This window comes from Natator depressus, chromosome 2 (genome assembly GCF_965152275.1).
Source record: "Natator depressus isolate rNatDep1 chromosome 2, rNatDep2.hap1, whole genome shotgun sequence".
Taxonomy (NCBI): Eukaryota; Metazoa; Chordata; order Testudines; family Cheloniidae; genus Natator; species Natator depressus.
This window is the reverse complement of record NC_134235.1, coordinates 246,788,741-246,816,345: the sequence shown is the minus strand read 5'-3', so window position 1 is coordinate 246,816,345 and position 27,605 is coordinate 246,788,741. Positions and strand designations below refer to the sequence as shown.

General features: G+C 41.7%; 1 protein-coding gene across 7 annotated transcripts in view; it reads left to right on the top strand.

Annotated features, from left to right (window-relative positions):
- The window catches only part of DPP6 (dipeptidyl peptidase like 6), a 783,294-nt gene that overhangs the window by 481,265 nt on the left and 274,424 nt on the right, over positions 1-27,605 (top strand). For all 7 annotated transcript variants that reach the window (XM_074946297.1, XM_074946290.1, XM_074946293.1 and 4 more), the window contains one exon: positions 22,387-22,501. In XM_074946297.1, coding sequence (XP_074802398.1) covers positions 22,387-22,501 — 115 coding nt within the window. The remainder of the gene's footprint in view (positions 1-22,386; positions 22,502-27,605) is intronic.

The following is a 27,605-nucleotide window of genomic DNA, read 5'->3' as shown; positions in this document are numbered from 1 at the left end:
ACTATACACTGAAATGTAAGTACAGTATTTATATTCCCCCAATTGATTTATTTTATAATTACATGGTAAAAATGAGAAAGTAAGGAATTTTTCATTAGTAGTGTGTTGTGACACTTTTGTGTTTTATGTCTGATTTTGTAAGCAAGTGGTTTTGAGGTGAGGTGAAACTTGGGGTATGCAAGAGAAATCAAACTCCTGAAAGGGGTACAGTAGTCTGGAAAGATCGAAAACCACTGACATACCATACCCACAACATTATTACAAAATGATGTTCATAGATTATTACATAACAGCTCTATTTCTGCCACAAAGCCTGTCTAGCACAATGAGCATTAGTCATGCCTTGTCATTGTCAGTGGTCAAAGTCTTGTAGGCATTATGACAGACAGGAGTTTTAAGGAGATACCCTATATGTTTAGACTATTTCACTGACTCTTCACTCTAGCTAACTCTGAAGAGTTAACAGCTCAAGATCCAAGGGCTCAATTCTCAGCTAGTGTAAATCAGCCCAGCTACTTTGACTTCAATGGAGCTATGCCAGTTTGCAACAGTTAAGGTTCTGGCCCTATGTTCCTTATGAACTAGTATTAAAGTATGACTGCAGTCAGAAAACAGTGCTTAAAAATGCCTTCACGGTGTGCTGTATTCATTCTCTCAGAGACTTTTGGGGTTGCAGGGGAAGTGGCTGGGTGGTGGTTAGTGGCCTGGGAGGTCAAATTAGATCCCTTCTGGCCTTAACCTCTATGACTTCTCAATTGAATTTGCTTACAATTCTTCACCATAGAGTTAAACAACTAGATTGCTTTGCCTCAGTATTTCTGGCATTCCCTGTGCCTCTCTCTATCCACTAAGGACCAGATTTTTAAAGCTAGCTAGGCACCTAAAGATGTACATGGGCTCTGTGTGGAATTTTCAAAAGTCCCCAGATGGCTTACTCCCATGGCATTAATTCCCTGGTTATTCCCAGCACTTTTAAAGGTATTTAAGCCCCTAAATATGAAGATAGGTGCCTCATGGGTCCTATGGGAATTAGGCATTGAGGTGCTTTTGAAAATCCCACTAGCTGCCTATTTGCATCTTTAGGCACCTAGATGCATTTGAAATGGCCTGAAGTGCTGGGACTATCTGGGGATTGCTGCAGATACTGTTATTTATCAACATGTAAGGTAATGGGTACATTTTTAAGTGGTAAGTGCCACCACTGTATTTAAACAAACAATAATGAGAGACTCACCATTTTCCCATGTTTATTAACAGCATTTGCTGAAAGTCTTTTATTGTTAGCTGACCTGGAGAAGGTTCCACAATCGTTCTCATTATAATGCTCCTTAAGCAGTATGATTATGTAAATTTCGTAAGTATGCATTTTTGTATTACCCCTTTGCTTGCTTCATATGCTGTCAGAGCTTTCAGTTAATGCTGTATCCAAATAGGGTTTTTAGAAGCATTTCTACTTAATGGTAACATTGGGCCTGATCCTCAGTTGGTATAAGTTGGCGTTGCTCCATTTTGCTCTAAAATCTTCAGAAGAATTGTCATATGTTAAAGCTAACCGTTAGCCTGTATGTATTAGCGGCAGATGGTGTTTGGTTTCTACTTTTGGCTCTGTAATAACTTGAAAGATTGCAGGCTTGATCTCAAGACATAAAATATGCAAGGATTATTCTTATTAAAGGCTGAAAATGACAGATATAGGCTTTTCCTCTATCATTCTCATATATTCCCTTAACACCAGAGCACAAAGCATTTTAATGTATACTTTATTTTAAATGATGACAAGAGACATACCCGCAGAGACAAAAAAAATGGTTTACTGATATGAACAAAGGGGTTCCTAAGATGAGCTCTGAGGCTAAGATAGTGTGTTACAGTTAAGCAGGGCACAAGATTCTATCCTACAGTTTCACACACTGGGCAACAGTGACGTTAAGTATAAAACTAACCCATTGCTCCTTAATAGGAAATACATCTTTTAGCCAGTCAGCGGAAGATAAGCGTAACCTGGTTGCCTTTTATCATTGCAGCTAGCAGGAAGTCATGGCCTGTTGTAAAGTTTTCCATTCTGTAATCCTCTGAATCTTGCCAGAGGACACTTGTAATGAGGCTGGTGTATTATCCATCCTACCTCTAAAAGTAGGTCCAAGCTTTTTAGTCTCTCCAGCACCAGAAAGTGAGGTGACTGTTTGCACTGTCACCTCTAGCGTCTGAAGCACAAGGGTTGAAGAAACCTTTCCCCACAGAAGAGGCTTGTTCTTTAGCATCACTCTTCAGCTGGAATACAAAAAACTAGAAATGCACAGGGAATCTGCAGAAGGCAGGCTATTAGAAAGGGAATGGGGAAGAGATGGAAAAAGTCACTCCCTTAATTAAAAAAACCCCACCCCAAACCTCCCTCCTGAAACCAGAGAAGAGATGTATTGATACGTTATTGTTATAGATAGTGTTGTTATTTATTTGTATTATGGTAGTGCCAAGGAGCCCCCATCATGCACCAGGAACCCATTGCTCTAGGTGCTGTACAGACACAAAATAAAAGGTAGCCCCAGCCCCAAAGAGCTTCTGATCACAGTATAAGGCAAGAAACTAAAGGTGGGTACAGACAGACAGGAGAGCACAAGAAAACAATGAGGTGATAATGGTCTGCGGGATAGGCAGCGGTCTCAGCACCCCAGCAGTCTGGGTTCAGGTTTTAAGTGTACTGCCATTATCCCCATAACAAACATTTTCTTACTGCTACTACAGTTAGTACTGTATCAGTAAGAGGTGCCCATGCTGTAGCTCATTGTAGTAGTTGTGACAAAGTTCCTCCTCTGCCTTGGTGGGTCCTGCGCTTATTGGCTGATTTGCTCACCTCAGAGGTTCACGGCAGCCCTCAGTTTGGCCACTTTTGTGGCTCAGATCTGCCGTTGACTCAGTTAGCCTCATCACTAGCCAGCATGGGGAAAAGGAAGAAGAACAATCCCTGCAGTCTCTGCTGATCCACCTAGTGGATCGGGGAACAGGCCAGAGACCTTCCCCTCTGGTGGAACCCACAGTCCAGGTCAACTCCTCCGGTATCAAGTAGGGAGTTGGGGGGATGGGGGAAACCCAGGCCCGCCCTCTACTCCGGGTTCCAGCCCAGGGCCCTGTGGAATGCAGCTGTCTACAGTGGCTCCTGTAACAGCTGTGTGACACCTACAACTCCCTGGGCTACTTCCCCATGGCCTCTTCCTAACGCCTTCTTTATTCTCACCACAGGACCTTCCTCCTGATGTCTGATAATGCTTGTACTTCTGAGTTTTCTAGTAGTATGCCTTCTCACTCTCAGCTTCTTGTGCCTCTTGCTCTCAGCTCCTCACACACACACCACAAACTGAAGTGAGCTCCTTTTTAAACCCAGGTGCCCTGATTAGCCTGCCTGTCTTAATTGATTCTGGCAGCTTCTTGATTGGCTGCAGGTGTTCTAATCAGCCTGTCTGCCTTGTTTCCAGAAAGTTCCTGATTGTTCTGGAACCTTCCCCACTACCTTACCCAGGGAAAAGGGACCTACTTAACCTGGGGCTAATATATCTGCCTTCTATCACTCTCCTGTAGTCATCTGGCCTGACCCTGTCACATAATGCTTAGTGGCTGATAGTAACCTACAACAATTTTTCGTGATAAAGTACTAATTCATGGCTGGATTCCCACTGAACTCCACTGGAGTTTTGCCGGGAACTTCGGTGTTCATCGGAGTAGACCCTAGTTCCTGAGGAATACATTTACTGTGGGCCCGATTGTAAACTCAATCTATGAGATGACTTACGAAGTAAGATACTGCTCAGCACAAGTCAGAGTTCCATGAATAGCCCTTTATTTGTTGTATTTATGACTGTGCTCTCTATTATCATACTTCAGTTAATTAACATTTGTGAGCAGATCCTTCACAGGCCTAGAAAAGATGCCCATCTGAGGAAGTGGAAGCCCTAATCCTCATCCTTCTCCCTTTCCACAGCCCCAGGTATGTATCTCCAGTGCTCCCACATGCCTGCAGGAGTGGTATTTTTCAACAAAACAGGCACTGCCTGGCAGAACTTTTTCTCCTGGATTGGAATAAGGTGTTTTACAAATGGCTACACCTCCTCTCTGCCTTCATCATATCTCCTTGTCCTATTTACATGCACACCTGAGAGCAAGGCCTGTGGCTGTCACTCTTGCATTGAGTATTCATAATTAGATATACTACTTAGTAAACAGATGTAAATAACAGGCATTTAATATTATGCCCGTAATTACTTGGAGTGCACGTGTGTTTCCCTCTAAAATGTTATTAAGACTCTTCCAAACCTTGTAGTGTACATTATTCTGAATACCATAAGTACATAGTATACACCTTAAATTGAAAAAATCGTGTCATTTTTTAATGTTTTCTTCTCCACCAGCAGTTTAATTATTTTTAATTATAGGCATGAAGCAAGTTCTGTTGTTTCTGGTTGTATATACTTAAATTTAGGATGGGTTTGTTTTCTTTTGGTTGTAAAACATTGTAGCCTTTCACTGTGATCTGTGGCAGGTGGGCTCTATAATGAATACATCATACCCCACTGTTATTACTTAGAGGGTGCCTAAAAGTGAGATAGAATAAGAATTATTATTCAATTAATAAAAGCAAATATGTGGACCCTACCCCCAAAATTTCTCAACCTGAGGCCCCAATTCTGCAAACACATGAGGCACATTACTCAGCCCAGTGGTCCGAGAGATTTCAGTGGCACTATTCAAGTGACATTTGCAGGATCCATCCCCAATTTTAGATGTGACTCAGTGAGCATGTGAGACTGGGGTCTCAGTGGGGGCCATCTGAGGTCACTCAATTAGGGTGAACTGCAAAGAATGGGGCAGACAAACCCCAAAACCGGTGGATAATTCAATACTTAGATTTACCAAGCCAGCATAAAACAGCTTCTTTATTACTTCACTGGTTGCCCCAAAACCAACAACACAGATCCCTTAAAGTAACCCAGCCTCAGTCCTCCATCCAGGTACCCGACTCAAATATGATGAAGACGTCTGAAAATCTTATTTCATCATACAAAGAAAAGGTTCTACTAATCCCAAAGGATCAGACACATTAGCTCTCAGGTTTTTGAATATTCCAGAACTTACCCAAATACACACATACAGCCAATTCTTATTAAATAAATTAAAATGTATTAAAAAACGAGAGAGAGAGTATGATTAAAAGATCAATATACATACAGACATAGCCAAGATGGTAAGCTTTGTAGTTGCAAAGAGTTCTTTTAGAATTTAGTTAGTAGGTTATAGTCCAATGTCCAATATCCTATTCAGGGTGGACCAGTCAGCATGGGGATCCCAGTCTTGTGGCTTAAGCTTCCCCTGCATTGAAGTATCAAGCAAATCTGAGATGAACAGGATCAGGACCAAGGGTCTTTTTATACAGTGTTCTGTTTGTTACACAGTCCTGGGTAAACAATAGGCTTTTGATGTAACCTTCTGTTTTCTGAACACTACCAGTAATTGTTACACAAATTAACATAGGGCAATTTATTTATTAGGCAGGCTGTCACAAACTTTAAAGAGTCATATGGACAATGACATTACTTCACCTAAGATTCATCTAAATGTTAATATTCCCTTTTGATCTCTGAATTAGTAGCTACAGTAACAGACAGGAACTGTCTGTTTACATGGGTAGCATCTAAGATACACACAATTAATAATTTTGTTAAGATGATGTTGAAGTAAAAAGAAAACGGTACAGAGTTTAAGCATAGAAGTTTCTGGTTATCAGGGAATAAGGTACAGATTATCAATGGGTGCGAAATTCGGTTTAGGAATGGGTGGCATAAGGAATACATAATCTGCAATCTCCCTGACTGGGGGTAAAAGTTTAACGGGTCAAAGTACAGACATTGAGATATGGGGGTATGTTGTTCATATAATGGCTATGTTCAGGTGTGGAGTATAATGAGTGGATACGATGATAAGGATGGATTTACCCTCATTTGGTGGGATTTAATGTTCAGTGAGTTTATGGTTCCAGTTCATATGGTCCAATGGAAAAAGTCTCTCAGTCCCTTTCCCATAATTGATGCACGATGTCATACTGGCTCACACCTCCTGGTAGTGTTGGCGGCCGGTGATGTGTTCGATGTAGATGTCCTATTACCTCTAACTTCTAACAACATAGGTTTGCATTTCAAAGTTCTAGCCTATTTAGCCTGCAAGGGCCCTAATTAACGTTTCTAACATGTCTTTAGAGGTTGGCTTTGGGTTAGTTAGCCTGCAAGCTGTTTAACCCTTTCTGGCCATGAGTTATATTTTGTATAAGATTCATTGCAATTAAATAACAGTGGTCGCAGTAATGATTTGCATGGTTATGTTTTAATTAGGCAACGTCACGGTGAGAGTCACAAACAATAAGAAGGTTGGAGTGAGGAGCGATATAGGTACTGTATGTGTTTTCCCACCCTTTGCATTATTATGAGGGCAATTTCTCATTAAAAAATGAAAACTGCTGCTTTTACAGACTCTTCAAGATGGAGACCATTTTTTGCTGTGCTTGTACAGCACTCAGCATGATCTTGATTGGGGCTTGTGGGTGCTAACTTACAAATAATGTATAATAATAAACTTCCAACACTGATGGAAAGGAATAAAGAAAATAAGGCTGTTTGTGCTATGTAATTCTCACTCGTCTGAATGACACTGCTCTTCCTAGTGAACGGTATATGACAGATTTACATCAACTTTTTAAGGGGCTTGTTATGCCTACATTTTGAATAACAGCTGCCAGTAGTTGCGAACACTGTGGGTGAACTCCTGGCCCCATGGAAGCCAATGGGAATTTTGCCATTGACTTCAGTGAGTTCAGGATTTCACCCCATGACTTTATACGCTTGTTAAAGCACATACTGCAGTGCTAAACATTTTCTTAATCTTGGAATTATACAATTGGAAAGAGACTAGATCTATTAAAGTAGATCATCTTTTCCATCATCCTCCTAATACACAATATTCCCTTAACTATATTCTTGATTGCTTTGTGCAATCCAGTCTTAAATGACTTAAGCAAAGGGGCTTTCTCTGGCTTCTTCGGCAGGGTATTCCACAGTCAAATGAAACCCAGTATAAGGAATTTAATAAAACCAAAAACTCAGCCTAAATTACCCCGTGCTTACTGTTATCCTGTTATTCCAAGTTATAAACTCCAGGACCATCCTAAACCATTATTCTGCTTCTTTGGGGGTTGTTGTTTTTTATATATACGAATTCAAATACTATGAGCCACATCCTCACCTGCTGTAAATAGACAGAGCTGCATTGTGAAGTCAGTGGAGCTGTACCAATGTACACCAGTTGGGAATCTGGCCCAATAAAAGGGCCTGAATCTGATCATGCGTATCACTGGTTGTATACCATATATGTAATTTCATTTCAGTAGAGTTACTTCTGAAGTAAACAGATGTAACTCAGAGAAGAGCCCGGCCTTGAACGTGTTTATACATCACCCACTAACTTCAGTGGAGCTACCCCAGTTAAAACACATCTTGTGCTGGTCCAGGGCACCACCCCATCCACTGAAATCTCCCCTGTCTGTGGAGGGGACATTACTGTAAAACCATTCCCTTTTGGGAGATACAGAATGACATTAGGGCTGGCAGAAGGGACTGGCTGGGTCAACAAGCTGGGAAGCTGAAGGCCTCACACCAATGGGCCACAGAGAGCAAGGATGGCCTGATGGTTAGGCTATAAGCAAGTCCCTGCTCTGCTACGGACTCCCTGTGTGACCGTGGACAAGTCTAGACTGCAGGGTATGTCTGGACTGCAGTTGCTGGGTGTAGCTGCCGCTCAGGCTGACATACCAGAGCTGGCTTGGGTCCTGGAGAGGTGAGGCTGTGGCAGGGTGGGCTGTACACCCTAGGTAATTACTCAAGAGCCTGGTCCGTGCTGCTGTGTCTTTACTGTTCTGGTACCTGAGCTAGTGAGATTAAAGCTAGTTCAGGTATGTCTGTTTGGGTTGCCGATGCCCTGTGCCTCATTTCCCCATCTATACAATGGGGATAACAGCACTGCCTGACGTCACAGGGGTGTTGTGAGTGCATATAGGTTTTGAAGTCCTCACACCATCAACCAACCTGTGCCGGTGCGAGCCACTCTCCACCAGGGAGCCTCACACACTATGTGCTAGTGTCATTGCACAGCCAGCAGGGGGAGCTCACACTGTGGCTGGAGAGGGAGTACACAACATTGTTAGATTTTTTTGTGGGTCCTGAAAAAATGGTAACTCCTTCTCAGACAGAATGTCTAAAAGACCCCACATGACTAGCCTAGCTTGAGTAGTTACAAACTAACTACTAAGTTGGGACTGAGGATCTAGCTTGCTATGCATAGTATTAATAAGTCATATTAATATACATGGACATAAGTAGTACTGGCAGGTAACATCAATACTGTCATTTGTTTAAGTAGCCATATAAATATTGCTAAATGAAAGGGCAACAGAAGCTGTACTTGATGAGCTTTTGTTTTCAGAGGGTTAGGTCTGTATATTATTATTCTAATATGGCTACCTAGCTGGCAGATTTTTGGCAGGTTTGAAATAAACATGCCAGAAATTATTTTGCTGACAGCCTCCCATATTGGAGCATTTCCAGCATTCATCCAGTGCATGCCAGTGCAGTGATTCTTTTACATTCATGAAAATAGCCCATCACAGATCCATATTCTAGAGTCTTAAAGTACTGTAGGTGGCAGGGATTTATGGCTTCGAAGTCATCCTAGCAGGTGGGCAACATTATGGTGCAATCATAAAGCGAGAGGAAAACGGTAACATTTATAAGGTTTAATACGCAGTTTGAGTGAAGTGTTCTTATTTTAAAACCTACAGTAACATCTGTTTTACTTTTCTAATCCAGAAACAATTACGCTTTTATGTAAGAGGCCAGGGCAGGGGGAATGAACAGCAAAGAAAATGGGAGGGGAAAAATGAGTTTAAGGACTTTGATTTGTTTGCAGAGGTCGTTTGAGGTTTGTGTTAATTCTTCACCATTAGTAGCATTAAGCAAGTGAGTTCTTCAAATGATTGACATTGTTTTAATGTTTCCTTTGAGCTGATGTTGGTATTATTGGTGCTCTGTTAGAGCGGAAATTTTATGCACTTGGTTTGTTTTCACTTGAGTAATAACCACTCAGACTCAAATGACATCACTATTAAAAACAAAGCAGCATCTTTAGGATTAACGGCCCGAGATGATTTATGAGTGGTGTCTGGTTGGTTTATTGTTTTATCTTCATGCTGGTATCTTTCAGTACAGGGCAGATTAGGCTTCTCCTCCTCATGGTAGAATCAAATGTCTCTGAGGCCCCAAATCTGAAAAGCACTTAAGCACCTGCTTCACTCCATCCCTTCCCAGGACATGAATTAGATATGTGCTTAGGTGCTATCTTAATGGAGATGCTTTCCTGACTTAGGGCTGCAGTGGAGCGGAACTGGTGCTGTTCCTCTGTGCAGGGTGTCAGGGGGAAGGAAGAAGGGAGGAAGTACAGGGGGTGCATGCATCTTTACTGAGGAAGGAGGGGAAGCAGTACTGGGCAGGACACCTGCCAGTGAAAATGACTTTGTGAAGTCACCAGTCAATCTCCCCATTCCCAGTGGAGACATAGTATGGCTCCATAGTTTTGTGGGAAGGATTCTTTCCATCTACATGCTGCAGAAGTGGCCCATATGTAAGGGCTAGATTCGGCCCCAGGTGAAGTTCAGATCGCCCAAAAATCTCACTTAGTCAATGAGGAATTTCATCTCCTGAAATCATGACCTATTAAAGTCAATGGGAATTTTTGCCATTTACTTCAATGGAGTCAGGATTTCGAGCTAATTAGTTCATCTCGGTAAGGACTATAAGGGTGTCATCCAAAGTCCACTGAATTATGTTGAAGCCTCTGCACTGACTTCAGTGGGATTTAGATCAGGTTTTCTGTAAATGCTGCAGGGTTTAGGCCACAGGGTTGGTGTCTGTAAGAATTGGTTAGTTTCTAGCTTTCATTTTTTAATGTACTCCATTACATCACTTTATCTTCAGATTAAATCAGTTCCACAGAGGGCCTTAACATACCCTTTTTTTGTGATTTCACTGTTACACACAATTAGAATGAAATCCAAAGTTAACTATAAATTCAATACTTTGAATGCAATACATATTAATACCGTTGGGCCAAGAAGTAATAAATTAATCAGGGGTAATAATAAAATTGGCAGCATAGATCAGGTTCTGAATTCTGTATGCTATGTAGGTATGTTAACATCTCAAGATTTTCCCTCTTCTAATATCATCCTACAAGAAACAGAAATGATTAGAAACCAGTTTCATGCGCCTGAGATGTATGCATCATTGGTTTTGTAATTTGTTCTTACCCTCTCTACCCGTGGTAAATGGCCCATGAAACATAAAAGAAATTTATAGAGCATATCTTTTCAGCATCAACAAATATTAGGAGGAAAGTCTATTTGAACTATACAATGAAATAACTCTGTGAAATATTTCTTAGCTCAGGTTCCTCTGTCCCTACCTGTCCCCAGGACTTTATGTAGTTACTGTGTTGAATTTCAGTTGATTGGCTGTCTGAATTCACTGTTTGTCATATGAATAACACAATAGTTTGTTTGAGTTTCCCTGAATTTTCGAGGGGAAAATCAATGGTTATGGCAACAAACCGGTGCAATGTGCATTTCAAAAGGGGGGGAAATTTGTATACTTAAAAAATCATCTTTTTTTGTAACAACTTGAAATTAAGCTAAAGGTAGCAGAGAAAGACTTCCTAGAAATAGGCTGCTTTGGATAGGAAGGATGGCCCTATGGACAGGGCACTGGACTGAGCCTTCAGAAAACAGGGTAATTTCTGCCTCTATTGCAAACTTCCTAAGGGACCCTGAGCATGTTGCTTAGTCTCTCTCTGTTTCTCTCCCCATCTATAAAATGGGGGTAAAAGAACTTCCTTTGTCTGGCTCATGTATTTAAATGGTAAACTCTTTGGTCCAGGGACAGTCTCTTATTACATGTTTGCACAGCGCCTAGCACCCTGGGGTCCTGATCTTGGTTGGGGCCTCCAGTCACTACCATAATGCAAACAATTAACAACAAAAGATTAAATACTGGGGTAATAAAAAAGTAAGTGTGGTTGGATTTTGTCCTTTAATGCCACATAGGATCCCATCTGTAGGATTAGTTGCTAACATTTCTCTAGATAAGCTGTTAGCAGCAGGAGAGTGGGGTGGGAGGAAGTTTTGTTTCATGGTCTCTGTGTGTATATAATGTCTTCTGCAGTTTCCACGATATGCTATGCATCCGATGAAGTGAGCTGTAGCTCACGAAAGCTCATGCTCAAATAAACTGGTTAGTCTCTAAGGTGCCACAAGTACTCCTTTTCTTATTTCTCTAGAACTACTTTAACACTTTGCAGGGTCCTACCCCAACTTCTGTCAGTCTGTGTCATGGTCATCTCTGTGAGCTGACAGCACTGGAAATTCTGACATGTTGGAAGAGGCTTTCTATAGGGATGGAGCTCCCACCACAGCAGCAGTGCTGTGTAGACTGTCTCTGCCCCCAGAGCCCTGATTGGTTAAGGAATGGGGAGAAAATAGGAGCTGGCCTCTCCCCAAGCCCTGGTTGGCCAGAGCCCTGGCCCTTCCTACTGCTAGTTTTCCTCCCATTGAAAACCAATAAGCCATTCCATCAGAGACTGCAGGATTGGAGGAGAGAGTTTGTGCTGCAGAGTTTGAGTTCTTTTGTGAAGCCTTGAATTTATTAACATGAACTGTCCTTTTCAGTGATGTTGTGATTCTGCGATAAAGGTGTTGGAATTAGAGCTGTACCTTGGAGTGTTTCCTGGGTAAATTCCTGTCTTCCTAAAAACTGTATGGGAGGATTCTTCACCCCAACACAAGGGGTGGGAGTTGGGGACAACTTTCCAGAAAGAAGAGCCCCCACTGCAGTACGAAATGGCAAGTCACTGGGAAGTAACAGCTTGTTGTCGTGACCCAATATTGCTTCTTTGAAAGAGACAAAAGTATTAGAAAACACAGATAGAAAAGGCATGTGGCCACAGTCCTTATGGTCCTAATCTAGTTCCTTCCCCATTACAGCATGTTCATTGTGAGAGACACTGAGAATTCAACTGCAGGATGAGGACAAGAACAGAAGTAACCCAAACTTTGTTGAATAAAGCTATTTACCTATTTTTGTTTTGTCTGTTGTTTATACTCCTCTTTTTGTTTCAGGAACTGCTGTCTAAAAGATCTTAAACGTCACTTGCAAATTAAAAAAAATGTTTCCTTTTTTGCTCTTCTGTAATATATAAAAGCCTGAGGCTTTACCAATATTTTCCCCTTGTTTTTTATGGTAGAAGTATCAGGTCTTGTCTACTGTAGTGTTGCTGGAGGACTTTATGGGTGACTAGGGATTTAGTGGGATTATGATACTATTATGTGTTCAATGGGAATGCACAAGTACATAGAGTTAAGGATGTGCATAAACCTCTGCTACATTCGGATCTAAGGATGGGCAGACCTCACTTAATTCAAAGTTTTATTAATCTGTGGCACTATGTCAGAGTTTTTAAAACTAATTTGAGTTTGTGAATCTTTCGTTTTCTTCCTGTAATTTTAAATCCTTTGGGTGGTGGGGGGTTAGTTTGTTTTCAGGAATTAATGGCTTTATTAAAAAGTGACAACATTTTTCTGGCTAAAGGGAAGCCTCTTCTATATAGGGCACAGTTCCCAATGACTTAGCTGTTCTGTACACTGTTCTGTACACAGTTCTGTATCTATTTTTATCAGGTTTTTTCTTTCCCCTTCTCTGCTCAACCTTTTCAGTCTCTATTTGTTTTTCACTCCGATGGCTTTCTCCTCTATAATTCACCATTCTCCCTTATGTTTTCTCTCTCCTCTCTCCTCCTGCTGTCATCCTGCCCTAGGTGGAGGGCAAACCCAGGAAACCTGGAATTTACATCAGACTTTCAAGTCATAATATTCAAGTAGATTCAATTTTAGGCAAAGTGATTCTGCCTTCCTTAGGAGAAACCAGCTGCTTTGACTTCCCCTTTTCTCTATTAACACTACGTGCCAGTTTGTTCTTACAACACTGTAAGAGCTAAGATATTTGAAACCTCAGGACTGCATATTCTCTGAAATGACCTTTTGTCTGTTGTCTGTAACTATTGTCTATAATGTTTTTCTTGGCACACAGGTTTTCCTTGCTTCAGTTCCTTCTGTCACGCTGAGGGCTGTAAGACAGTAACAATTGATTGTGACTGCATTAGTGTGTTGATAGGATTACAACATTCTAGCCAAATGCTTCCCCAAAGTGTAAGATCTCAAATAAAATTCAATAAGTGTAGGATAAAATAAATCTTTGAAAAGTTATATTGGTCTGTGTAGCAGCATCAAGACCGACACACTGCTGGAATCATCATCTAATGTATTCCATATGCTGCATCCAATATGAATTTTTAATATTTAGGAAGGCAGAAAAGACACTCTTTGAGCTACATTTAGATTTTGCAGCTGGAACCAACACTTCAGAGATCAAGCTTTCCAATATAGGATCATGCAAAAAATATGTCTGGATTTGTTGCATCCCAATAGTCCACCACATTGACTTGTTCAAATGGAGCATTAGATTAGCAGCTATTTAGAGCCTGTCTATACAGTGAGTAACTTCTCATGCAAGCCGGGATGTGAATCGTACAGCATACCAGCTTGCTGCACAATAACTCACCACATACAAAAGCCCTTAATCTGTGCAAGAAAATCCCCCTGAGAATGCAGAAAGGTTGGGTTTTGTGGGCAAACCTAAGCCCTAGAAGAATAAGTGCTGATACGTTAACACTCCCTTTTATCTACAGTTTATCCAAGGACCTAATCCAACTGTCATTGAAGATTTTCCAGTGATTTCAATGGGAGTTGGGTCAGGCTCTAAGGCATATAAAATTCAAACATTTCCTTCAAAAAGTTTCTACTTCTAACCCATAACTATGCTTTGAATTAGGATAACACAGTGCAGTATAGCTTGCTTGTTTGCTGAAATGTTTTCTCAGGTAACTCTGGCAAACAAAATTCTACAGCTACCTTTTATAATTATACCATGAGCTCTGACTTCTGGTACCACAAATATGGACCACATATTTCCATGGGAATGAAGGCCACAGTCACTACCAAGTGCTTCCTTTTTCCTGGGAGTGAATTCAGTATTATGGTCTGTGTGGGTACCGCAGGCCTTATTCTAGATTGCCAACAGAGTGACTTGGTGTGTGTTTCTTGTGGTATATTTTTTAAAACTAAAAGAAACCAGGGTTTCAGAAATAAGGAGCCCCACTTTCTAGCATGCTAAAGTTCTTTACCAGTGAACCCTCCTCTGTAGGATAGCCCCAGTTTTCATGAAGCAAAGTCGTGTTCTGTAAGCTAAACTGCAGTTTGGGTTGCAGAACGTTGAGGTATCAGAGGTAGCCCATCATACAGTGTGGTTATCATGAACATCATCACAAAGGCCTTGCTGGCCACAGCCCTTACTTGGCCATGTAGGGGAATAAAAAGGAATAACCCCTCCTGGCAGGGGCCGATTAAGACCTTTAGAGGCCCTAAGCACTGAAAAGATTATGGTGCCCCCTCCATATGTAATTCAAAATAAAAACAATACTATACCATAAAATAATATTTTATTTTTCGAAATGACACAAAACTTACATGTATGCTGAAATTAAAATAGCTTCTTTCTAGATTTTCTGATTGCAAAATTCTGGGTAAATTCATCGAAGCTGACTCGACGAACCATGTCCGCTTCCATACGCAATAGGAAAAGTGAATCAAGTCTGTCCTGACACATTGTTGTTCTCTGAGGGTTTTTTATTCTTTTCAGCTGAGAAATAGAGCGTTCTGTGGAGCAGTTAGTAATCATCAATGTTAGAAAAATATGTAGTGCGATCTCTACATTTGGAAATACACATTGTATTCCATCTTTCAATGTTGTGTCATGAAGATCAATTTGACTGAATTTCATTTTTCCTGTTTCATTAAACTTTGCGCGCATATAACAGTGGAACTGCTGTACTGCTCCACAGAGATTCATGTTCAAGTCAACAGGGTATGAGTCAACTAGCTTTTGGGAACCTTGCCAATATTGTTTGTCAGATAAGTCCATATCGTTTAGAAAAGAAAATCTACTTGATACTTCTTCGTACACTTCACCTCTCTTCTTCATATGAGTTTCAATTGTATCAATTATAGCGTAGTAAGTAGATACGCAAAATTTGTCTCTAGGATTCAATGCTGTTTCTGTTGCACTGCTATCATTTGCTTATTTTTTCCTGATTCGCTTGCGGGACTGGGCTTCTTAGTATCAGGCAAAATATCTTTTGATATGTCTTCAAATCTTACGAAATCACTCCTCAAAGTGTGTAAGTGGTCTGCTAATGATTGACAGAGGTCTGTACATTTTTTCAAATCCAATTCTTTTTTTTGGAGAGCTTGACCTGTGTGGTAAAAGAGAACAGAAAAATGGGGGAAGACTGTGTAGTGGAGTGTAAGGAAGTCTAACAAAGTTCTGATTTTTCCCATGATGACTACTTCAGTGCTTTTTTTGAAATATCAAATATCAAATTTAAAAAAAAAAATCTCATTTTTTTTGGTGCCCCCTGCTTTGCTGGTGCCCTAAGCATGTGCTTAGTCTGCCTGTTGGGTAATCCAGCTCTGCCTCCTGGCTCTCCTACTGAGATTCCAGAGTAGCAGCCGTGTTAGTCTGTATTCGCAAAAAGAAAAGGAGTACTAGTGGCACCTTAGAGACTAACCAATTGAGCATAAGCTTTAGTGAGCTACAGCTCACTTCATCGGATGCAACTCTGTTTTTTCCTAGAGCTCCAGGAAGAAATCCCAGCCAGCGTTTCACCCTGCCTGTGATTTGGGGGGGCGTGTCATAAATATAAAGGGAAGGGTAAACCCCTTTAAAATCCCTCCTGGCCAGAGGAAAAATCCTCTCACCTGTAAAGGGTTAAGAAGCTACGATAACCTCGCTGGCACCTGACCAAAATGACCAATGAGGAGACAAGATACTTTCAAAAGCTGGGGGGAGGGAAAAACAAAGGGTCTGTCTGTGTTATGCTTTTGCCGGGGACAGAACAGGAATGGAGTCTAAGAACTTAGTAAGTAATCTAGCTAGGTATGTGTTAGATTATGATTTCTTTAAATGGCTGAGAAATTAAGTTGTGCTGAATAGAATGAATATTCCTGTGTGTGTGTCTTTTTGTAACTTAAGGTTTTGCCAAGAGGGATTCTCTATGTTTTGAATCTAATTACCCTGTAAGGTATTTACCATCCTGATTTTACAGAAGTGATTCTTTTTTACTTTTTACTTTCTTCTATTAAAATCCTTCTTTTCAGAAACTGAATGCTTTTTCATTGTTCTTAAGATCAAAGGGTTTGGGTCTGTGGTCACCTATGCAAATTGGTGAGGATTTTTACCAAACCTTCCCCAGGAAGTGGGGTGCAAGGGTTGGGAGGATTTTGGGGGGAAAGACATTTCCAAACAACACTTTCCTAATAAAAATAAACCCAGATAAACGTTTGGTGGTGGCAGTGGAAGTCCAAGGGCAAAAGGTAAAATAATTTGTACCTTGGGGAAGTTTTAACCTAAGCTGGTAAAAGTAAGCTTTGGAGGTTTTCATGCAGGTCCCCACATCTGTACCCTAGAGTTCAGAGTGGGGAAGGAACTATTGACTTGGTGAGAAGAGCAGGGACATCTTGCTCAATACTACTCCCCCCGAAAGTGAGTGGGCAGGGAAGGGGATGAAGGGTGAGTAGATGGAGACTTGGCTCTGCCCTGCAGCCTCTCCCACCTTCCACTCCGCACCACAGCCAGAGAAGCTGTGTGAGAACATGAGGTTGAGTAATTTCCTCAGAGCAAGGGGGACCAGGGAGGGACTTTAAACTAGTTTTGAAAGCCCAGCTGTGACACAGGAGCTAAGACCAAGTCAGGCTTTTTTTGAAACTCATCTTTTAATATTTCATTGCCCATTCCCACTCCCAGCTCCAGTGAGCAGAAGCTACCAATGTCATTGACTGAATGATTGATTAGTTTACTTTGTGTAATGCACAGACTGTTACTAGAGAGCGTGGTATGCTTGATGGAATGAAACTACAAAATTCTGCTCTGAAGTCGCAAGGATTAGACATTGCCTTTGTCTGGTTAGTGGGAGAAGTAGAAGATACTGCACGTAAAAATATCTTTGACACTTACTGCTATTGCTAGCCCTGGCTGTCTCTTGTTAGTGCTTTTGCCATGTTTGTAGCAGTGCTTTGCAAGGGAGGAAGTGGGGAGTAGATCAAGCCCTTGCGCCATCCTTCTTCCACCTTTGCCTATTGAAGTGTAAGAACCATTTGGTTAGGCTTTGGCTGCACTCAGTAGAAGCACTGTGCAATTTGGATGCTTTCTTTCCATATATCCCTCTGTTCCTTCTGCTCTTGCTGGGCCCTTTTACAGGGAAGGACAAGTGGTCCTATGGGTAGGTGGCATGTCCTAGATTCTTTTCCTGGCTCTTCCTCTGAATTCCTTGGGGAAAAATCACAAAATCTCTCTGGGTCTTAGGTTCATCACCTGAAATATGGGGATCACAATGCAACCCTGACTCACAAGGGTGTTGGAGGCTAAATTAATTAATGTTTGTGAAGATGCTCAAATGGAAGGCACTGGAAAATGTCAGGGCATTTCTATCTTCTCTATTTAGTTGCTGTCAGTCTTGCATTTCTCAAAGCTCCTGACCTACTTTTCAGATTCTTCTTCTAATATAAATGATAAAACAGAAATTATTTGCTCCTTCTAATTATATTTTTCTTTCAAGTACAAAGCCAAGAAACAGAATAAACAGCTGAAATACAGATGTCACTTTCAGATGCTTACTGGCATGGGTTCTCAGCCTGAGTTCAAGACCTTTTGTATGCCTTGATCCCAAACCACATTAAGGGAGGGTTCCAAAATTTTATTTTGTTGTGACATGGGGGTCACGATGTGGAAAAAGTTGAGAGCCACTGACATATAGCATTATCCCCATCATTTCTCCAAGATCAAAGGGAGAGACATTTGCATAAATGTCCCACTTTATGTACCATTGGGATGACATTCTTTGTACAAAAAAACTCTACATCACAGCAAATAGAATTAATCTTTTGAACTCCACGTGGACTTAATTTGGACAAAACAGTTTTGCTAGCAAAAAAAAAAAAAAAAAAAAAGGCACCTGAAACAAGAACCAGTGCAAAGTGACTTCTCCCCACCATCATCCATAATTCTTCAAACTAGGCAAAATCCCAAATTAGTAGAGTTTTAGTGCTCTAGCTATAAGCCCAGATTTGCTGAGTGATTATTCAACCTAGTAAGAAAGCAGAGTCCATTGGATGTTTCAGTGCTAAGGGAAATCCAGTGGAAGCTAGGAAACTAAGGCAGGGGAGAAGGTGCAATAAATATTTAAGATCCTGTGAATGTGTATGTTTCAGTCTCTGAGTCTTTCTAAGTCAAACTTGGTTCTGGTGAACTTTGGCTTGATGATTTTCCTTAGCTGCAGCCAAAAATTTAGCATCACAAGGTCATGATCACTTCCAATATCAGCACCAGAACAAAATCGGTTTTGCACCATGATGTAGTTGATCTGACTATGATGTAGACCATTAGGTCTGTGCCATGTTCATTGTCTGGATGCTTTACGTGCTCCTAATGTGTTTGCAAGAACCAGTTTGTTATAGCTGGCAAACTCCAAAAGTCTGAATCCTCTCTCATTGGTTACCGCATTACAGAAAGGGCCACAATAATCTCACCAATCTCCCTGTGCGTCAGTACCCACTTTAGCATTCCAATCTCCTTGTACAATCAGGATATCTTTCTTGTGTACCTTATCGATGATGTCTTGGAGCTCATTGTAAAAATCTTCGATTTTCTCATCATCATAGTCTGTTGTAGGGGCGTAGACTTGTACCACTGTGATATTAAATGGTTAAAGCAATGATCGGCGGAAAATTTGTCCCGCTGTTTGCTCTAGAGGAAGACGTAGAAACAATGACCAACAATTTCCACTCTGTAATGAATGAGACAGCAATGGACACCCTTGGGAAACATCATAAGAAAACAAAACCATGGGTCACAAATGAAATACTACAAATGTGTGACATTAGAAGAAAACTTAAGAGAGACACTTAAGAGAGCACTGAGGAAGCTGATAAATACAGAGCGATTGGCAGAAAGATCAGTAAAGGAATGAAGGTGGCCAAGGAGATATGGATTGAAAAACAATGCTCTAAAATTGCAGAGTGTATCAATAATAAAAATAGCAAACGAGGCTTCCAGGTTGTAAAGATCTGATGAAGGAAAGATGGACCAAAGCTAATGCAATTCAAGACAAAGAAGGGAACAGTCTTACAGAAGAAAGGGACTTCATCAATAGGTAGACAAACTACTGCTCTGATGTATACAACCACCAGACAAATGGAGATCCTAGTGTCTTAGACAGCCCAGATTCAACAGAGGAGGATGACTTTCCAATACGGCATGAAGAAGTGGACACAGCTGTGAAATCACTCATGAATGGAAAGGCTACAGGTATTGACAACATCCGAGCCAAACTGATGAAATTCGGAGGAGAAATAGTAATAGATGTACTCACCAAGATCTGCAACAAGATCTGGCAGACCGGTGAGTGGCCCTCCACGTGGACACAGTCACTAATTATCACTCTGCCAAAGAAAGGCAATCTGTAACTGTGTCAAAATTACCGGACCATAATCTTAATTAGCCATCCCAGCAAAATGATGTTGAAAGTCATATTGAACAGGTTGAAGCCACAAGCAGAGAATATCATCGCTGAAGAACAGGCTGGCTTTCGTGCTGGAAGAAGTACCACAGAACAGATTTTCAACCTTTGTGTTCTATGTGAGAAGTACTTACAACACCAGCACGACATCTACCACGTCTTTGTTGACTTCAAGAAGGCGTTTGACAGACTATGGCACGAAGCTCTCTGGGCAACCATGAAGAAGTACAATGTTGGTCGTAAGCTTATTCTTACCATTAAACAACTATATGCCAAGGCCAGCAGTTCAATTCTCATCAATGGCACAATAGGAGAGTGGTTTCGCACCACTGTTGGAGTCCAACAAGGCTGCCTTCTTTTGCCCATACTGTTCAACATCTACTTGGAGCGCATAATGACTGATACCCTAGAAGATCACATATGCATAGTCAGCATTGGGGAGCGAACAATCTCAAATCTTTGGTTCGCTGATGACATTGATGGCCTGGCAGGCAGTGAAGATGAACTTGCCAACCTTGTGAAATGATTGGATGAAACCTCCGCAAAATATGGCATGGAAATCAGGGCAGAGAAAACCATGCTGATGAAACATGATGGGATCAGCTCATATATCACTGTCAGTGGACAAGAGCTGGAGACGGTGAAACAGTTCAAGTATCTGGGGGCAATCATCACTGATGAAGGATCCAAGGCAGAAATTCAGGCAAGAACTGCACAAACAAGAGCACCAGTGGCAAAGCTAAAGCCAGTCTGGAGGAATAAGAACATCTCCCTGGAATCCAAACTGAAACTGCCCCACGCACTGGTCATCTCCATTTTTCTGTATGCGTGCGAGACATGGACTCTTATGGCAGAACTTAAATGGAAAATACAGGTAGTAGAGATGAGATGCTTCCATAAAATCCTGGGCATCTCCTACTTCGACCACGTCACTAATGAAGTGGTCAGCAACATCATCACCCAATGCGCTGGGTCATATGAAGACCTCCTGATGACCGTGAAAAAGTGCAAGCTGAAGTGGTACAGCCATGTAACAAGACCATCTGGCCTATCCAAGATCATCCTCCAAGGGATAGTACAGGGGAATAGAAGAAGAGGTAGACAGAAGAAGAGATGAATTGACAACATAAGAGTGGACAGGAATGGACTCACGGAGACTCAAGCACTGACACACAATCATCAGGGGTGGAGACGCTGGATTGCTCATCAGTGATGGTGTGCCAATGACCAGTGCGGTTATGGGAGTGATGATAATGATGAATATGTATGCAGTACTTCATAAAACCCTCAGTGAGAAATGCCAGAGAGGTCGGAAACAGAACTATATGGTAAAACCTCAATAATGTCAGGCTTATCGGTAAATAGCAGTGTGGCTTTCTGAATGTTTCGGGCCAGGCTCAGAGCTGATGTGTAAGACTCGCTTCTGATGTGTCAGTGAACAGAAGGAGGTCTACGTTGATGCAGTATGTTTTGAGGAGTGAGAAAAAGGTGTAAGTCAAGGAAGGGGGTGGCCTAGTTTATCTTATATCTATTTGCACCCTCCTGTATATTGCTTTACTTTCTGGACTCCTCTCTCTGGTGTCTTTGTGCGAGACTTCCTGAGAGTTACATTAAAACTCCTTACACGCAGACTCAGTGAGGGGAGAGTAGTGAGTTGTTACACGGTGGTAAGTGGGTGTGAGTCTAAGCGAGTCTTGGTCTACATGAAGCTAAGCTGGTAAAATATGCATGTTGGGGCGTTGTAAGAAGGTGGTGTTTACATGACTGTAGCTCCCTCTAGACTTCCCGGACTCATTCACACCCACCTGTGACTCTGGATCTTGGCCATTTTAAACGAATGTGCATCACACAGCCCTTTTGATCTAACTTTTTTCCATTTTAGATATGATGACTGCAGATATTTATGAAGTCCTATAAAGTGAGTGCTAGATGATGGCTGCTCCAAAACCTGTGCCCTGGGGGTAGGGGCACCCACACCAAATACTCCCACAAAGGAAGAAGCAATGATATGACCTCCCTCACTCTGCAAGTGCAGGGGATTGGGGAGAGGACCCTTGCATAGCTGTGAGCATTGACTAGCCCAAGGAGGTATGCCTGGGCACTGCTGTCACAGCAGACAGAGCTGTGCTGGTAAGGCAGGGTGAGGAGGAAGGAGTATGCTACCCCCTCTTCCACAAGTGTAACAAGGGTGACTGTACAGGGGATACCCTTTCCACTCTCCCTTTGAAGCATTCTGGCTGCTCCTCCTTTAGATACACACAGTTACCCAAGGTTTCAGAGTAGTTTCAGAGAGTTACCCAAGAGGAATTATCTCAAATATGGATTTGGCCCATCATATTTTTTGGTTCTATACTTTGATCGAGAGTGAATCAAATAAACACCAGAACATAGTACTATGAAATAAACTGTAGCCTGAGTGGCTGTTTGTGCTACCATGTTCACAGCGATATATGGGACAGTGTGAATATATTGGGAAAAGTGCACTGCTGTTTGGATTTTGTTGTTTGTTTCCTTGTTTGGTGCCTTTACTTAATATTCCCTGTCCTTTGTTATTTCTAGGAGCTGGTGGGGAGTAATCCTCCACAAAGAAACTGGAAAGGAATTGCAATTGCTTTACTTGTTATTCTGGTTATCTGCTCCCTGATTGTCACCTCTGTTATACTCCTGACACCAGGTATTTATAATCTTTAACTCGCTTGCTTTCTGTTTTTCTTTTGTAACTTTGCACCTCCAAGGGCAGAGACATGATAAAGTGAATGCAAAGCAGAGATCAAATAGTTTCCTATTCTTTAGCGTCCTTTAACGTTGGGTGCAGAATACTGTCCAGAACATTGTTTTATATCAGGACTCTCTAGAGTCCTGATCCAAAGCTCTTTTCAGTTGATGGAAGGATCCATTTGACTTCAGTGGGGTTTGGATCAGACCCCAGCTCTTTATTTTTCTAAGAATATAAAACACAACAGTGCACTACACTGCTTTGTAGTGGAGTAAATAATTTATACTTCCCAATGGGTGATCTTTAAACTTCATCTTTCAGCTGTATTCTGTATGCCTAACCTTTGTAAATTACTTCTCTTACGATAACTGCCAAGTACCAGGCAGAGGCCATAGGCATGAATTTTAATGTGACATCATTATATTTATTGATTATTACATATTTCTATGGCTCGTAAATTTCCATGGCTATTTACAGATTAGAGGTAAGATGCTTTCCCTGCCCTGAAGGACTGGCAATCCAAACAAGACAAGAGAAACAAATGTAAGACAAGACATAGCACAACAATTCAGTAACAAGAAGGTTTAGTGGTTGCTAAAGATGGAGGGTGGAAGGTTTCCCTGAAGAGATGGGTTTGAAGGAAGAAAAGAGAAGATTCTCCATGGACAAGAACAGATGGGTGGTTGCAGGCCTAGGGAGCAACATGATAAGAAGCCCAGAGCCAAAATGGGGAAAGGAGACAAAGGGAAGCAACAGGAATGAGAAGAACATAGGGCATGCAAATGCAAGCTCTGGGAGCAAGATTGCACCAAAGTTTGTGTAGGTACCGGTGCTCCATGTATTCCTTAGTAAATTTGACCTACCTTCTGTGGCTGGAGTCTACAGTCCCAGAGATTCTGTGTCAGCCTCAGATAAATCAAGAAATGCAGGTTTCTATTACACTAAATATGAAAATGAATTAGACAACCACTACATTATCCCTTCTGCTATTTAACTTGATACCATATTCAATTTATTTGATTTGGCCCTCTAAATTTTAAGTGTGCTGCAGAATTTTGAACTCGGTCCTCAGCTGGTGTAAATGGACATGGCACTATTGACTTAAGTATAGCTATGGCAAGATCAGTGGACTGATGATCTGGGTCCTAGTATTGAAAACACACCACTGCATTGTAGGATTTATCAGACGGAAGCTGGAGGTTTGGCTAGCTGGGGTAGGGGGCAGTTGCATCTTTTGACACCTGAAAAGGTATAGCTGTCAGTTTAGTATTGTGGGATAAGCACATTAGCTGGATGTTTGTGCTAAAATGATCCAAAGCGAAGTAGTTAAGGTTACTGTTTAAACTTCCTCATTAGGTTTCAAAGTTAACACCCCATTGAGATGAATCTGTCTGTTCAGGGCACATTGAGCTATTTTTTCAGGCTTTCTGCTGACTCGGCTTGCATCATCTAGGTAGGTAGAAATTTTCCTGCACTGAATCTTCAGAGCTAGTAGTTGGTGAATAACTTGTCACTGAAGTAATCTGCTGTGACTCAAAAGACATACAGGGAACAGATATGATGAGTAAGCTCTTATTTGTACATAATAGTGTGTGTGTGTGTGTGTGTGTGTATAAGCACATGTGTGCACACATATATACCTTTTCTCTCTTGGGATGTACATATATCATATAACTATAAGAACACACAGAGTAAATAAAATGTAGGGAAATTTTCCTATAAATAATAGTGTCCCAGACTCAATCCTACAAATGCCACCCCTATAATACCAGTAGTCCTGTTCCTGTTGGCCTGCTGCTGAAAACCTCTTCCTTTCTTTGTCCAGTTACTCTTCCCTCATACCTACCTTTAATAGATCTATCACTTACCTGGAACCAGCTCTCACTTTAGTTCATTGCTTTGAGCCACTGCTCCAATGGCCCACTCTGCAGTGCTTCCCCCAGGCTTGCCAGTGCATAGATCTTCAGGAATCAATCATGAGCATGCTGCAAATGCCCTAAGTAGGTAGAGTCTGAGGCAATTTGGGAACCCACTACAGAGTGCAGGATTACAATACAGCTTTAAGCAAAGCAGCGGTGATTAATTGTATCCATACCTAGCACATGATGGTGGGGTTTTCATGCAGGGTCAGTATCAGGACATGCTCTTCAGAAAGAAGGGTGAGTGGTAGGTGTGGAAAAGGGGGAGGATTTGCTTAGAAGGTTAGGTGGGTGGAGCCCAGTAATTGAGGAAGAGGGTTTTATATACCTCTTTAAATTTCTCTTCCAAATTGATCAAAACCTTTAAAAAAGGTTTTAACTCTGGGTTCAATTTCCGGTTAGGCTGAAATTCATGCTGGTACAGATGTTTAAGAAACAGGTCACTATCCCTGTTTTAAGCTAGCCCATAAATTATGAGCAGAGTTCATTACATGCCTTAGAAAGTCTAATTGGTAACAGCGGTGCTTAATTTTCAACTGCTTTTTTATTTCTTATTTTACAAAACCCTACTAAAATTGTGAGATTTCAGTGATTTATATTCCTTTAGACTTGCAGGGGCAGCATTTTCAAGTCCTGTATCTGCTTGTCTTAGCGGATATTTGCTAGTGAGTATCTGCTTGTGCAAAATTGCCCACAAAACCCATAGTAGTTTGTGGCTTCAAATAAAGATTTGTGTGAGTGCAGCTGTTTCCTCCTGCTTTGAAATGCAGAGCCAGTTCCTGCTTCGAGTTCACATCAATTAAAAAAAAAAACCCACAAATTTTGCTTGAGTCCAGTGTTGTAGGACTGATACTTTACCAAACAATGTTTAGGCCCCTTCTCACAAGAGGTGATAGAAACTAATATGTAAAGTAAAGGCTTGCTATCAGTTGGCCCAATCCTGCAGTGCTTTCTCAATCAAACTTCTCATTGACTTCAGTAGGTGTTTTGCCTAAGGAAGATCTTCAGGATCAGGCCCCGTGTTTGGAAAGCAAAGCTAGTCAATGGCTTTATGCATGTTTCCTCTTAGGGTATGTCTATTCTGCAGCTGGAAGCATGCTTCCCAGTGCAAGACACCAGTAGCTCTGCTCAAGCTAGAGCGCTAAAAATAGCAGCATAACTGGGGATTGTGTGAGGGGCAGCTCAGAGACAAACCTGAGACAAACCTGCCCAGACCTCGTAGGTACGTACTCAGACAGCTAGTCCTAGCCATTGCCTGTGCTGGCTTTGCTGCTCTTTTTAGCATGCTAGCTCAAGCAAAGCTAGCACATGTCTGTCTATCCATGCTGGGAAGCAACCTCCCAGCTGCTGTGTAAAGATACCCTTAGTCTTTAACACTTTCTGGAGATACACTTCAAGATGGTTCCTTTCAAGTCTGACCTTTAACTGTATACATAAGTGCATCCAATTCCCTATTAAATTTTTAGCAGGTGTCACAGGCACCTTCTTGTACAGAGATAGTGTGAAAGGCAGTCACTGTAAAGCATTAGCTCACTGAGCACTACCAGCAGCTGCACTGTCGGTGAGCCATGAACACGGCCTAGCGTACCTAGCATCAGGCAGGCTGTTCTAAAACAGTGACAAAAAAAACCCCTTCTGTGTTTTCAGAAAACTTTATTTTCTGAATTTCTGTTGTTGAATTTCCTGTTATTGTAATAGCCCATAGGGGACCTGAGCATAAGTTAGAGTAGCCTTTCCAGAATATGGGGCATGCAAAGATGGCTTAAAGCCACCTTATCCTTCTGGGATATCAGTTTCTGTGTACCAGCAAGACACCAGAAATCCTGTTTTTCTAGCTGCACAAATCTGGGTTTTACAGCTCTAGCTGTGGTCTTTAAGGGCCAGGGAGTCTGGGCCCAGCCTGTCTTGTTCAATAATCAGATCCAGGTGAGAAGGGGTCACGTGTATCCTATAAAGGGCTGAGAGAACTTGGTTTGAGGTGGAGCTGTGGGAAGCAGGTGGGTTCCTGTGGCTGGCCCTGGAACAGTACAGGGAGATGTAAGGGGAAAGACCTCTGGGCCCCTGCTTGGTCAGGGGAAGCTTTGCTTTTATTTCTTTGTGTTACTTTGTGAGTGTGTGATGTTGGCTCAAGGCACCTTATTCCAGCTGCTCAAAACACAGAACAAGGTCCTTGGTTAGTCTCCAACCTGAATGTACATAGGCCAACACTAACTGAGGTTAATGTTCTCCACAGCACGTTGTGGGCAATGTTGTACCCATTAGCCCAGCCGTGTGATGGTGTTGAGTTCAAGGAGAGACTGTGCTGCAGCTCGGCTGCTCCGTGTGTGTGTGATGGGGAAAATAGCACTGCCTAATCCTCGGCTCCTTTGGAGCATTAGGAGTGCCCGGGGCCCTATGGAGAGAGTGGTCCCAGGGCTGAGTGCAGTTGTCCCTGGCCTGTGTAGATAGGGAAGGATCATGCCCTCTTCCCCACGCCATCCCCAGGTTCCAATTTAGAAACAAGGGAGCGTCTGTCCTTATGACTCTGCTGGAAGACCAGGGACCCAACGTATATATCCAAATGTTTGTTCCATAGTGGATTTTCCTAGTAAATAGTTTCCCCATCAGCTGGTGGCTGGCCTTGCTATTTAGGCTTTCGTAGCTCTACCATTCCTCCCCCACCTACTCTGGTTACCCTGTTTGGTGCCATCAGGTACTAAGTATTAGCACCCTGCTGTTTATCACTAATTGAAGAGATCTGTTCCCTTGAGTTCCTCAGAACCTATATTGTTGGTTGAATAAAAATGTGAAGAGCATGGAAAAATATTATTGCATAGAGGGTTTGACAGGGGATTTGTGTTAGGCTATTTCAGTTCTTGTAGTGCGTGAGGCCAAATCAAGTGAAACAATTAAAGACTCAAGCGTCGTTTGAAAATAGGAAAACTGAAGAACGTTATAACTTGGTACAGGATGTTTGAGCAACTTCTAGTGAAACAAAACACGTTTCACAGTTAATACGAAGTAGCTCTGGGTTGCTCAGTAGCTGTAGATCAGTGAAGTAAAAAGCCATTTTCCCCTCCCTTAATTGGCTTCCAGGAGTCTGTTTCCACTGTATGTAAATGCATAGCAAGTTAATATTAAATAGTAGTAAAGAAAATTAGGGC